This window comes from Hetaerina americana, unplaced genomic scaffold (assembly GCF_022747635.1).
Source record: "Hetaerina americana unplaced genomic scaffold, ioHetAmer1.1.p SCAF_5, whole genome shotgun sequence".
Classification (NCBI taxonomy): domain Eukaryota; kingdom Metazoa; phylum Arthropoda; class Insecta; order Odonata; family Calopterygidae; genus Hetaerina; species Hetaerina americana.
The window spans coordinates 11,189,632-11,203,438 of record NW_027287095.1 but is presented as its reverse complement, the minus strand read 5'-3'; the positions used below and the strand labels follow the sequence as shown (position 1 = coordinate 11,203,438).

The following is a 13,807-nucleotide window of genomic DNA, read 5'->3' as shown; positions in this document are numbered from 1 at the left end:
ATCTCTGTGTGTGTTGGCGATTTTTTACAATTTCAGAAATGGATTTAAAATTGCAACAACGAACTTGTATTAAATTTTGCGTAAAAAACGGATTTAGTGGCGCACGGACGTTGGAAATGTTGGAAAAGTGTTTCGGCAATGATTCTCTAAAAAACACGGTCGTTTACCAGTGGCACGAGCGGTTCAGAAGTGGTCGTGAGTCAATCGAAGATGATGAACGCAGTGGCAGACCATCGACATCGAAAGTCGGTGAAAAAATTGATAAAGTAAAAGAAATGTTGGTCAATAACCGCAAATTAACCATCAGAGAAATAGCGGAGGACTTGAACATTGCCTATGGATCCGCCCAAGACATTGTGGTTAATGATTTGGGTTTCCGTCGTGTAGCAGCAAAGTTGGTTCCAAAAGACCTCAATTTCATGCAAAAAAGAGACCGTGTTGACGTCGCAAAAGACATGATTTGCGAGGCTGAACCCGATCCCACATTCATCAAAAGGATCATTACTGGAGACGAGACGTGGGTTTATGAGTACGACACGCAATCCAGACATCAGGCAAGTGAATGGCGTTCACCAAATGAGCCGAGACCAAAAAAACCACGTCGTTTTCAGTCAAAAAAGAAGGCAATGCTGACGGTTTTCATGGATTACAACGGTGTAGTGCATCATGAATTTTTGCCAGAAGGCCAGACAGTAAACAAAGAGTATTATTTGGGCGTTATGAGACGTTTGCGTGAAGCAATTCGCCGAAAGAGACCAGAAATGTGGGCAGAAAACTCGTGGATTTTGCACCATGATAACGCACCGTCGCACAGTGCTATCATTATTCGTAATTTTTTGACGAAAAATGCAACAAATACCATCCAACAGCCACCGAATTCACCTGATTTGGCTCCCTGTGACTTCTTTCTGTTCAATCGAGTTAAAAAACCATTACGGGGAACGCGTTTTAGCAGCCGAGAGGAAGTAATGGAAAAATCGCAGGAAGCACTGATGGACATACCGAAAACCGAATATAAAAAATGTTTCGAGGATTGGATCAAGCGCTGGCATAAGTGTGTTGCAGTCGATGGGGATTACTTTGAAGGGGACAATATAGATTTAGATGAATAAACTTGTATTTTTAATTTTCTGAATAAATTCCGGGAAATTTTTGATCAAGGTAGTATCCTATGGTTTGACCCTAATTAGGGGGAGGGCAGGGGGGTAAGGCGGGGGTGACCGTTACCACCTGTGCTGTTCCACATGCGGAGGAAATGGTTAAATATGCATGGGAAGAACTGGAAATAGGAATGAAAGCCAGCGGGGAATTCATAACAATCAGTTAGTTTAGATGATGATCAAAAGTCACTGCAATAGATATCGGATGAGAATAAATGCAAATAAAATAAAGTTTATCCTGTTTTCCAGAAAGAGAAAAGGTAAGTTAATTATTAAGATAGGAGGGCAATAATTAGGGCAGGCAGAACATTTTCCCAATTTCAGAAGTGTTTTGGTCTATGGTCCAAGTAGTAGGAGACATAAGGAGAAGAATTGCATTAGACAAAGATCTTTCACAAGGAGGAGGGAATATTATGACAGGGATGTCGATTAAGGATGTTAAGAAAAGGCTCGTTTAAACTTTTATTTCGAGCATTATGTTGCACAGTATAGAAACATGGTCATTTATGCAAGACAATAGGTGTAGATTTGGGTACTTTCAGAATGTTAGGATGGAAAAGGATGAAAAAGTGAAATGGAAAGAAGTGAAAACAAATGAGGAGGTGCTCAGCATAGTGGGGGAGGAGAGGAGATTGTTAGGAGAAATATTAAGAAAACAGGAGAGATGGATGCAGAACATTTTGATTGAGAGTCGGATGTGGAAGACTGTGATAAAGGGGAGAATGCAATCATTCAATTGGATAGAAATTGGATAGACATGTTGGATAGAATGAAGAAAGAAAGGACACATATGGAATTGAGGATGGGCTTGTTACAGTGCTGGAAGTCAAGTTTGTTTTGTTAGGAGAGGCAAGGAAACATGTCCTGGTAGAGTCTGTGTTCATCCAAAACCTACCTTACATGGTAGACAATCAATAATAATGATGATTTTGCTCCCATCATTACAACATTAACATAAAACTCTCAGGTGTCATAGAGTATCGTATGGGAAGAGGGTCACAATTTCCAATAAATTGTCGTTCAAGTAGGAAGACTGCAGTGAATGAATTCTTCAATAAGGGAAAGTATTCAGAAAATGAATGGATGTTGGATGTAATGAATCAGTTGGTTTTCATTGAAATTACCTCGTAGTTTCTCTGTGCACTGATTGAGAATTTTTTTTAAATACCAATGCTAGGAGATATGGAGGAATGAAAAAATTGACAAAAAAAGTTAACCTACTACCTCCAATGTACTAGCCAACACTAAGATGGACAGTCCAACTGGTGTAGGATTATCAGATGCATTTGTTCAAAGGGATGAATACAATGATTACAAAGTAGGAGCAACTTTTTATACATTTCATTTTATATTTATATTTTTACATAAGCTTATAGTCAAGCCTATTTTTCTTTGTGTACTCCTAGAGATATTGTAATGTACCTATCAGGCAATCACGGCGTACAGTCATGAAAATCCCAACAATGGTGGGCCATTTCAAACAAAAGGGATTTTGAATTTAGCATTTAAAATGTGCGTATATGAAAAAGAAACTCACAAAATTTCCAAAAGATAAATTAGCAACCACTGCAGCCAAATTTGTCTCTCTTTCATCCTCATAGTCATCACTGCTATTCTTAATTATATCTCCATAAACTTCTAGGCACTCTTCATACCTGAGTAAAGAAAAAACCAAAATAATTAGAGTAAATCAGAAATTAATGCAAAAAAAGTTTATATCAATACACAACTGGGGATAAAACATGAATATAAATACCCCTACACTCCAGAGAGACTAAGGAACAGTCGAAACAATGAGTTTCTAAAGGTGTTCCAGCACTGAAGAAGCCAAAGATATCAAAATCGGCTGACAAAGTAATGGCCATGGTTTCTGGGATGCATGCAGAATTATCTACACTAATTACTCGCAAAAAGGACAAAAATTAAATGGAGAGTATTATGCATTGTTATTGCAACATTTGAGCAAAAAAATCAAGAGGAAATGTCCTCATTTGGCAAAGAAAAAATTCTCTTCCATTCAGACAATGAATGGGTGCACACTTGTGCAGTTTTGATGGCAAAAATCATAGAATTATAGTTTAAACAACATGTGCTTTATTTACTAGATTTGGCCCCCGATGACTTTTTTTGATTTCCTAACTTGAAAACATGTCTTGGCGAAAAGCAAAACAATTCATGTCAAACGAGGTCATCGCCAACACATTTGCCTATTTTGAGAATCTTCTGAAATCCTACTTTTTGGGTGGCTTCAAAAAGTAGAAGAAATGCTGGGAAAAGCATATCAAGAAAAAATCAGAATATGTTTGAAATACTAAAAAAAAACTACCTACAATACTTTGCTTTCTTCTCTCCTGGAGACTTATTGAACGACGCATGTACATTCTCTTTCTTCATACATACAAATAAAAAACAAGTATGTACCAGAATGAAACGGAAATTCGGAAATACCGTCTCCTTAACTAGAACACATACTTTGTCCACTGAGTGTAGAGACATGTACATTTATATTGGCGCTACCGCTTTTATTTGGAGCTATTTCTGCTACCACATGCTTAATACTTCCCTGTAGGCAGCACAGATTGAAAAGAATGAATGCCAGTAATAGTTGTGTGCTGGGTTCCCACTGCCTGAATAGCCATAGAAGGGTGTTAGCGGTCCATTTTATTGATTATTTCTCAAATAAATAAGAATTTAGGCATAATAACAAAATAAATAATACTTTAAGGGCGTTTTGTACCTATATGGACAGGGTGACCTGGTTAGTCAATTATTTAGCTCTAGTTAAAATATTAACTATTTATGACACAGTAAATGGCTAATAAGGAAGGCATTTGCAACAGGTGTAATATAATCTTAAATTTTCGGGTCCAGAATGCTTTTCCTGAATGTAAGCTAACCATTTTTCATTGCTCCAAATGTATTTTTTTCTGTATTGAATGACATTACCTTCAGTAATAGCGACGTGTGTATTAATTAATACAACCCAAGAGCTAGCATGGAAATTGGCAACAGTAACAATGTCACAGTCCTCCTATTTTTTAAACACCCTCATAAGGCCAAACTTTGTGACCAAAGCTGGGTAAACCCACCAGGCATATCAATCCTACTGGCAACAACTACCACAGAAAAACAATATGCCTTACCCTACCCAAGGCCAATTTCAGCTAAAGAGAAAGTAAAAGTACTTATAATCAGCCCTAGTGCAGGTTGTACTACTACAAATGGAATGTATTTAATATATACAAGTGTGTCACTCCCTCCTTCATTGATGCCTCTCCATCCTCATACAGGCTACACATCTTATTTTCAAAACGTCGCAAGACACAAATGTCCATAAAGTATAATAAAATAACTGCGTTGGATCAAATAGATTCTCAAATTATGGAACTTATAACATTTGGGTTAGAATGGCCGATTTCGTTCCAATTTTTACCACGCATTTACATAAATATCATTAATTTAAGAGTTACCTTTCCATACGATATAGAATTTGAGACTTCAATTCCTTCAGTTTCGGAGTTAAATTGCTGACACACTCAATCGTTTTCAAAGCTTCCTGGGGCTGATTCAGTCTGTATTGACAGTACGCTTTTTCAAATATGAGTCCCCTGAAAAAAAAGTGCTCTGTAATACCATCTTCCTCATGAACAATAAAACATTAAAAATTCACAAATACTAACGAGGATAGTTTCGTATTTTTTGTTATGAAGTTTAATCCCTCTTGAAACTTCGACAACTGGATTAGACTGACTATTTTACAATGAAATGCTTTAACCTCATCAGGATTATCGTGGAGAACTGCAAACCAAAAGATTTCGTGAAAAATATACATGAAGGCGGACTAATAAAACATAATCAGACAATCAACATATTTAACGTATTGAAATACTTTTATTTGCTGTCTTGATGGCTCTTTCGTATTCACCATTGTGGCCTAAGCGATTTAATTCATTATACAGAAAAGTAAGTTTACTTTCCTTAGTGGAAGTCATATTTGCCTACAGAACTAATTGTGAACTCTGGTGGTCTATTTAAACCATATAATACACAATGTGCACTCTACCTCTTGCCCTATTCACAAGAAACATACGACACATGTAACATTACGAAAATACGTGGAACTACGCGAGGCTGGTCTACTTCAGTCAGAATAAGTCCATGGAATATCTACGTAAGATATGACTTACGTGATCAAAATCGTTGGAACTGTTTTTCCCTGCTATACTATCGTCCCCCCTCTTAGAACGTCCATTTTATGAACTAGAATTGAAGCAAGCACTTGCGGGAAATTCAAAATGTTCCACACGTGTGTTCATTTAAAGACAATAGTTTTATTTTAGTAAATTATCAGCAATTCTCTTAAAACCATTAAAGGAATGTAGGAGAAAATTTTCGTATAAAGTGATAGTCACCTACTTCGTGTTTATTTAGATATTTCCCGGTTTAAGAAAAAGAAATTTCAAACAAAAAAGCTAATTTATTTAGAGTGCACCAGATGTCTTCCAGCATTTTTGTGCACCTGAAACATGACACAAATGTTCCATTTGTGTCTACTTTGAAGGTGACAAGACAGTCAGTGGCTAACTTATATCTCTCTGCATGCTTCTGACAAATCTCAAATTAAACCCTTTAATTTTTTAATAAAAGTGTAATTATTGAAGCATAGCCATCACATAACCTACAAGATATCAGGAAACTAATGAGGGAAAGGAAGTGGCTGAGAATTATGTGCTTTCAACTACAGGCAGCCACTTCTACATAGGCACTTTCCACTTTTCCATTTTATTTTGTTGATCCTCTAGCACAGTAATCAAAAAACTGAATACATTCTTCCAGAATGGCAATCTGTTTACTACTCTTGCACAACATAATCAGTCTGTGAAGATTTGGTTTATTATTCAGGAACATTGAGCTTGTCATTTAATAGCTCGAAGTGCTCTATCACAGACATGTTAATGAGTATTTTGTATCCTGGTGTTACTTGAATAGTAACCCTTAAATGATGGTAGCGATAAAGAAGAGCAAAAGAGTTATTTTAGCCAACAAGATTTTTAGAAAACATTTGGGCCTGAAAGTTAACACTGAAATAGTAAAAATTTCTTGATGAAGGACACTGAAAGAAGGTGCAAAGTTTCAATTGCCTGTGTGAATAAGATACCACCATTATATGCAGTGCAATTAAAGATAAGGTCAACATTTTATTTTGTTTATCAAATGACTTCATTGGGACGAGATTGAGACTTTAAATTCTCTTCTTCCACCCAGCCCCTAAAAATTACATCAAAGATAATTACCAGCCCTCAAACCCTGGGTGGAAGAAAACCCACCAAGGTGGGAATCAAACCCCCAACCTCTGGTTGGCAAGCGGAGATGTTACCCGTCCACCACTGGGCCAGCTAAAAGAATTCTAGCATGAGGTTTCCAAAATTGAGAACTCATTTGTCAGGATAGCATATAAATGTATCAAGCTGGATGGTTCTTTGGCAGATATGCAAATGTGTGATTACATATTCAAGGATATGCTTATAATTTGAATTTAATTCATGATTCTGAAGGGATGTCTAGGAAAAAAATAAATTTTAAATGTAGAATCATAAATTCAGCACTTTAAAATGAACACATCAAGGGAAGTTAATATAATTTTCATATACATACACATAAATTCCCCATAATTCCTATGAAAAATAGGGATCAACTTTTTCATGTTCCACTCACTACTTATCCTAATTTTCAAGAAAATGACTTGATGTATAGATGGGATGTGTTTGCACTGTAGGCACACAATGCCCATGAAAGATATACCAAATGGGAAGTAAAATTAAATTTTCAAAAATGTATTATAATTTATATAAAAAATGAAGTACTACACAATCATTCACGTATTCATTTCCCATTTATTAATGAATTCAATTGAAATATATAGATACTGGTTAATATTCCATTACAACATGCATACATTTGTACTTTAAATCTTCTTCAGTTTAATTGTAGACTTAACATCACCCAAGATAAAAAAGTTACAAAATTACTCTCTCCACAAAAAATCTTAATCTTTCAATTATGACCCTACATATCCTTCGGCAGATTCAGTCATGCCCGCTGCAGCCTTTGGTGATTTGTACTTCACCTGGTAATCCACTAAAAGATGCAGAGAAAAAACATAAGTACAAAAAAATGTGCACTAGCTTTGCATTATGCAATAAGAATACTGAAGATAACAAGGTTATGGATGTGAGGGCCGCCATTCTCATGGTGTGCCAAGTAATGGTTTTAATCTGACCAAAGGAAGACCTCTGCATACCAGGTTAACCTCCCAGAATGTAGGATACCTGGTTATGAAAAAAATAAAGTATTGCCAGCCCAAGTGGGGTTGGATGAGGGCCAACAAGCACAACATCCAAATAGAGAGCTTGCAAGAGCAAAGTCAAAGGAGTACACCACCAGGAAATCCTCATACACTGAAAACATCACAAGTTCAATCCCTTGATGAGATTACCTCCATTTTGTAGTAAACCAAAAGGGAGGAGTCACAAGGGGCCATTTCAATAAGTGAAGCCATTTCTGTGTTGGCCTCTTTGCTCAGAGGTTAGTAACAGTTACAGTATGCTTTTTTTCATTGATAATAATACCATGTTGGCCATTATGGGCTGTGAATCACTACTTGGTGACCTACAACTAGTGTGTTCTGGCTGTCATGATTGTGACATGCTATCTGTGAAAAACAAAGTGAACACTAACAGGTTAATGGTCCAAGCCTTAACTACAACTAAGTTATATTCAGGAGCTTTAGAAGAAAAGAAAATTGTGAGATCATTAAAAAAAATATCCGCATAAAATGATAAAGAGAACAACATGAATTTGTCTCTGACTAATGACAAGTTCAGTATCTTGAGTTTTTAAGAAGACCATTTTTTCACATGGCCTATATATACAAAGAAAAACATCATTCATAAGGCATACTGGGAAGCAATGGAGCAGGGTTAGAATGAGCCTATGTTGCCAGCAGCAGTAAAAATAAAGTCAAAGACCTTGCCATTTTTATCACTTCAGTCAGTTATCTGAGGGATATAGGAGAGTGGGACAGAGCAAAGGATGCTTGGTTCAAGTTATAAGAGCTCCACATGAACTTTGGACTAATATACACATTACTTCTGTTGAAGGAACTAACAAACAACCAAAACTGATAATGTGAGTATACAAGATTACATGTATACTGCAAAAATGCAGTACCTCAACAGAAAGTTGGTTAAAGCTGGCATCAAGCTGTCAGATCAAACTCTAGAATGCTTCCATTTGATGGTTCTACAGTTGCCAACATATGTTTAATAAAAGCTCCGAAAAACAGTTTTAGAAGAAAGGGTTCATCCGATGAAATAAGGATAACATTGAAAAAGTTCACCAAATGGTACTGGATGACTGTTAAAATTAAGGTTAGAGTGAGGCTGTGGGCTTATTAAAAGAATACATTTGTCATTTATTGAGAGAAGACTTGGAAATGTGTAATATATCTTCACATTGGGTGCCATGTTTGCTCACTTTGGACCAAATATCGCATTCGAGTGAACATTTCCAAGGCCCTGTTAGAGCGATTTAAGAGAAGTGAGTCAGATTTTTTGCATTAATTCATCAGTGTAGATGAAACTTGGATCCACTTCTGCACTCTTGAGACAAAAGAAAATTCAAAACAGTGTTCAACATCCCATCACCAATCAAAATACTCTGCTAACCTTTCCCGTCTCCTTTGCATTTCTGCTAGCATTCCTCTCTCCATCCTAACCTGCCTGGTACTGTTTTGTTTGTTTTTCTTTATTTTTTCTTTGCCTCCTCCTTCATACCTATACCTCAAAATCATCCTGCTCCTCTCATCATCTTGTTACCACACCATTTATTTATTAATGAAATCAGAATTTCTCTGAGCGAAAATTCATGATAACAACAATGCTATATAACACAGATTTGTCTTACTGTGTATGTGAAACAATATTATTCATGAAATGAACTTCCTCAAAGTAGAGCCAGAAACCATCGAATCATATTGATACCTTCTATATGTAGGGTGTGCAGTCTTATACTACATGTTGCATATACCTGTAAACACCATGAGCAGTAAAATTCAAAAGTCATTTCAGGAGACAATTGATTTTCTTACCTTCGCCAACCTGATGCCGCAGAAAGCACTCATACAGGAAGTGGTGGCAGATGCCAGAGAATGCTGCTATTGCAGCAAAAACTTGGAAGGACCATTTACCACCAATGTATTTGTAACAGACACCCCCCATCAAACTGCCTATAGCATAGCCTAAGAATCAAATTCAATAGAAATGGTAAACAAAAAAATCAATGGTAAATGATAAGAGTCACATGAGAGATGATTTGAGCCCTGCCACTGCTCTGGACCAGCATCTCCTCTCCTCCTCATCATTCATTCAGTCTACTTCTTTGAGATTTAACCCTTCTGGACATACCAATTCAACAGTGAAAAGAAAAGGTTCAACAAAAAGTTGATGGAAAAATATTTGCATATCTGTTCCAATTTTTCATTAACAAATGCAAGTGACATCAAAATTATACCATTCAATCTTTAATGAAAAACATATTGAATTGAAACAAAAGACTCTAGTGTTTGAAATTTATTGAAGTAATTTGTGAGTATATCCAAAAGCACAGTCAACCAATAAAAACTTTTAACTTCTGTTCCTCCATGTACATCAGTAAATATATTTACACCCTTTCCACATGAATTGAAAATATTCGTCCCACACTAACTATTCTACTTCCAAACACAACCCCTCCATAACCGATCATTCAATTGTCATTTCCATATTATACTAATAGTCCCTTCCCTAATCTGCAAGCAGTATTCATGTGAAAACTTGAAGTTCACATATGGCTAATTAAATTGTAAATCACTCTGGGTCAATGTGGTCTATCAATACCAAAAAAAATTAAAATCAAGCCCCAATGAAAGAGGAGGGTGGCAGATGACTGCCTAGTCAGATGCTACCCTAACTGTCTGTGGGCAGTCACAATTAATTTTTTGCACTCTGTAGCAGCAGCGCTGCAGTCATACGTACCCAATCCATCATCCACACCTGCAACAAGCCCTTGCATTGTAGCTGAGGCCCCTGGAGGAGAAACATTGGCAGCATACCCAACAATTGCTGTGTACGAAAGGGCATACGTTGGACCCTGAAAATAATAAAAGCTGCCATGAAGACTTTCCATTAACAAATACAAACAACAATTAAGAGAGCCTAAATACTCAGTCCACATTTTTCCAAACCAGTTTTGATGCGCTAGATCATCCTCAGGTCAAAAAGTTAGTATTTGATCATTATTTTGCCAATCAAAACACACTGCATCCATCTTTCTGGCCTCCTTATTAATTCTCCCAGCAATTCCCTCTCCTTCCCCACCATACCTAGTACTTGCTCATTTGTTTTCCTTTCTTTCCATTTCACTTTCTCCATCCTTCTCTGCAGCCACATTTCAAAAGCCTCCAATCCTTGTCTATCATCTTGCTTCAGTGATCATGTTTCCCTGCCAAACATAACTATGCTCCATATCAAAGTTTTAACAAGCCTTTTCGTAACATCCTTACTCAACGTCCCTGTCATCAAAACCTCCCTCCTTGTGAAAGCCTCTTTGTCTAGTTGAATGTTCCTCCTTACGTCCCTACTACAATTCCAATCCTTTCTTTTCTTTTCTATCAGAAAAACTATCAATCACCACTGATAACACATAGATAAAGAAGATAAAACTGATCACTATGGAGCATTATTACCTTTGGAGACAAGTCATTTGTCAGAACAGCCTGAACCATCTTCACATCTTTCCCACATATACAGATCATTGAGCCACTACAATGTAACAGGTGAGTGATGTGACAATAACTCTGGCTGTGCCCGTTCAACATTCATTTGCCTTTCTGGCTGACACCTTGTGACATGTTTTTGAAAGAACCTACATATGAGACTACCTCTTGCATGGCAAATTATACCTCTAAGCTACATGACTTGAATAACAGTCATGGCAAAACCGACTCATTACCATGGTATGGGAACTTCGTATTCTTCCATTCTACTCACCATCATTTCTAAGTTGCACTTCATCACTCATCTATTTCTAAGATGCACTTCAAGACAATGAGTTACAAAGAGGCACAGAAGCATCACCAAATCCAGGAATCCCCACTGGACTTATTAAACTGCAGGGAGCTTAAAGAGAATAGAATAATTATGAAGTGTATCAATAAACCTGTACTCACTACTTGTACAGGAAACAGCTATAGGAAGGTTACCTCTATTGTACATAGGTGCCTTTGGATTCTTCTGGAGATCTCAACTAATTAGATAATGTGCAGGAAGCCTTCCAAAAGTAATGCAATGGAATTTCCTGCACCTGGTCAGAGTGGGATCAAATCACTTGGGAGTTGATGGGAGGGATATAGATCAGCATTGCCTTGTAGTACAAAAGCCAAATGGCTGCCCTGGACAGTAATAGTGAGTTGGTTCTATGACTACTGATTCATATACGCATCACTACATAACCTTAACTGCTTTAGTAGCTTAAACTCAAATGTTTCTAACTAATTAAATCTTCAGCTAAAGAGTACATTTTTTTTATCATGCTCCATTCTTTGAAGATCACAACTGGGTAACCTCTAGACTATCAAATAACATCAGTTGCACTTTGGATAACTTATCTAACAATATCATATAGAAAAAATGAATTAACTTAAATAAAAATAATTCTCTGTACCAGATAAAAATTCTTCTAGTTCACATGATGTACCATTAAATAACTTCAATGAGTGTGAGTCTTGGTTTTTTGATATTAAGTGAGTGAATGATTACCACAAACTTTGGTAATGGCTGTTCACCAGAGAGAGACGACTGAGAGGGAGAGGGAGTGCAAGGGGGGGAGGGGCAGGGGTCGAGCATGGAGGGAGGGAGGGAGCTTGCTTGCCTGCATGACTGCCTCGATGGGGAGCAAGTGCCAGGGGCTTGTGGTGATGGACACGAGGGCAAAGCGTACTGCAAACGAGAACAGTGAGAGCGTCAGGCCTCTGGCATAGGAGTGTTTCCCATCCTTGCCTCCAATGAGCCTCAAGATGAAGCCCGAGAGGTAGAAGAACACAGTCTCCCCAATCAGAGTCTCGGCAGCAACCACCAGCCCCTCCAACAATTTGATGGAGGTCTCTTTCCCAGTCGAAACAGCCAGGTCTTCCAGGTACCTGGGAGGTAGCAAAAGACACATTCAGAGCTTGAATTCACCTTGCGATCATAACAGAAAAGGACTGCATTGCTAAAAAACATGCAAGTGTGATTCATAAAGCATTCAATTCGATTAAATCATCTGTACTACCCATGATGCAGGGCAGCATTACTGAAAACACAAGTGATAACATCCACTCGTTTTTTGTACAATTACAACAAGGATTTCATGGCTGAGGCATGTTTGGAAAGAGGCTGGAGTTGATGAAAGGCACCTTAAGTAATGTTGTAAAGAAAAGAACAGAGAAAATTTTTAAATGGAATGTAGTTTTATATCTTTCAGAAACATGGTTTTTGAGGCAGGAGGGTAAACGTTGGAAACCTTGGATATATGGATGTGGAGAAAAATAAATGTACACAAAGGAAATAAAACCTTGAAATTATAGGAATAGTAGGGTAGGAAAGAAGGTGGTTGCAAGAAATTCAAAGAAGGCATTACAAGTGGATTCAGGAGAAACTGGGAGGCAATGGGATGCTGATGAAAGGTAAAATGTCTCTGTAAAAGAGAGAGCAAAGAGGAGGGAAGAAAAGAATTTACATTTTGGATATAACTGGGGAGGGAAGAAAGTGTGCAGAGTCAATGTATGAGTTATTGTAATATGCATTATTGGGCTAAATGGATATTTTGCTTTAGGAGCAGCCAATAAATACTCCATTGGCATTGCATTTTGCCAATGATAATTTCTTATGATATCCCCTTTTCAGCACATTGTACATTTAAAATTTGCATCAGTTGACTTTCTTTTAACAACACCATAGATTAGCAGCAACGTTTCTCATGAATGTACAAGCTATGGTTTAAAACAGTTGTTTTCCTCCTTAATTGGCTTTAATGTTATTAATTTTAGTGGGAATTCTTGTTTAAGTAGTGAAATAAATTTTTCAAAGAACAAGTTAAGGTTCTGTAGGCCATTATCTGAAGCGAGTAAGGACACTTTATCTATTTTGCGAATACATGTTTGAAATTCACCATACAGCTTGAGGTAATTGGCCGTACAATAGAAGTTTTTCTACAGTTCACAACTGAAGGAATATCCAATACACTAATGGAACAGCAATAAGAGATCTTAGGATTAAAAGCATTTACTGAATATTCCTAGGCATTGTAACTAGTGATAACATTGTCTATGTTTCTGGTTGGCTGTGAGTTGGCACAATACATATTTAAGGACCTAGTAAAATACATATCAAATTGAGTACCATACTATGAACCACAGGCCATATCAAAATTTAAGTCAGCCACTCTAATAACATTAGCTCAACACTTTTGAAGAAGGATCATGGCTTCTTCCAGTTGATTAGAGATTATACTAAAGTTATACTAAACTACCCTTAAATTAGTGATAAATGGAGACAGCAATTAGGTAAGTT

At 37.1% G+C, this 13,807-nt stretch overlaps 1 protein-coding gene across 1 annotated transcript in view; it reads right to left on the bottom strand.

The window, feature by feature from the left end:
• Window positions 1–13,807, bottom strand: part of Srp72 (signal recognition particle 72) — a 60,668-nt gene that overhangs the window by 25,689 nt on the left and 21,172 nt on the right. Inside the window, exons 5-12 of the mRNA XM_071591704.1 lie at window positions 12,129–12,396; window positions 10,235–10,349; window positions 9,310–9,459; window positions 7,231–7,298; window positions 5,050–5,158; window positions 4,841–4,958; window positions 4,631–4,768; window positions 2,698–2,815 (exon numbers count right to left, since the gene is read on the bottom strand). Of these exons, the coding sequence (XP_071447805.1) occupies window positions 2,698–2,815; window positions 4,631–4,768; window positions 4,841–4,958; window positions 5,050–5,158; window positions 7,231–7,298; window positions 9,310–9,459; window positions 10,235–10,349; window positions 12,129–12,396 (1,084 nt within the window). The remainder of the gene's footprint in view (window positions 1–2,697; window positions 2,816–4,630; window positions 4,769–4,840; window positions 4,959–5,049; window positions 5,159–7,230; window positions 7,299–9,309; window positions 9,460–10,234; window positions 10,350–12,128; window positions 12,397–13,807) is intronic.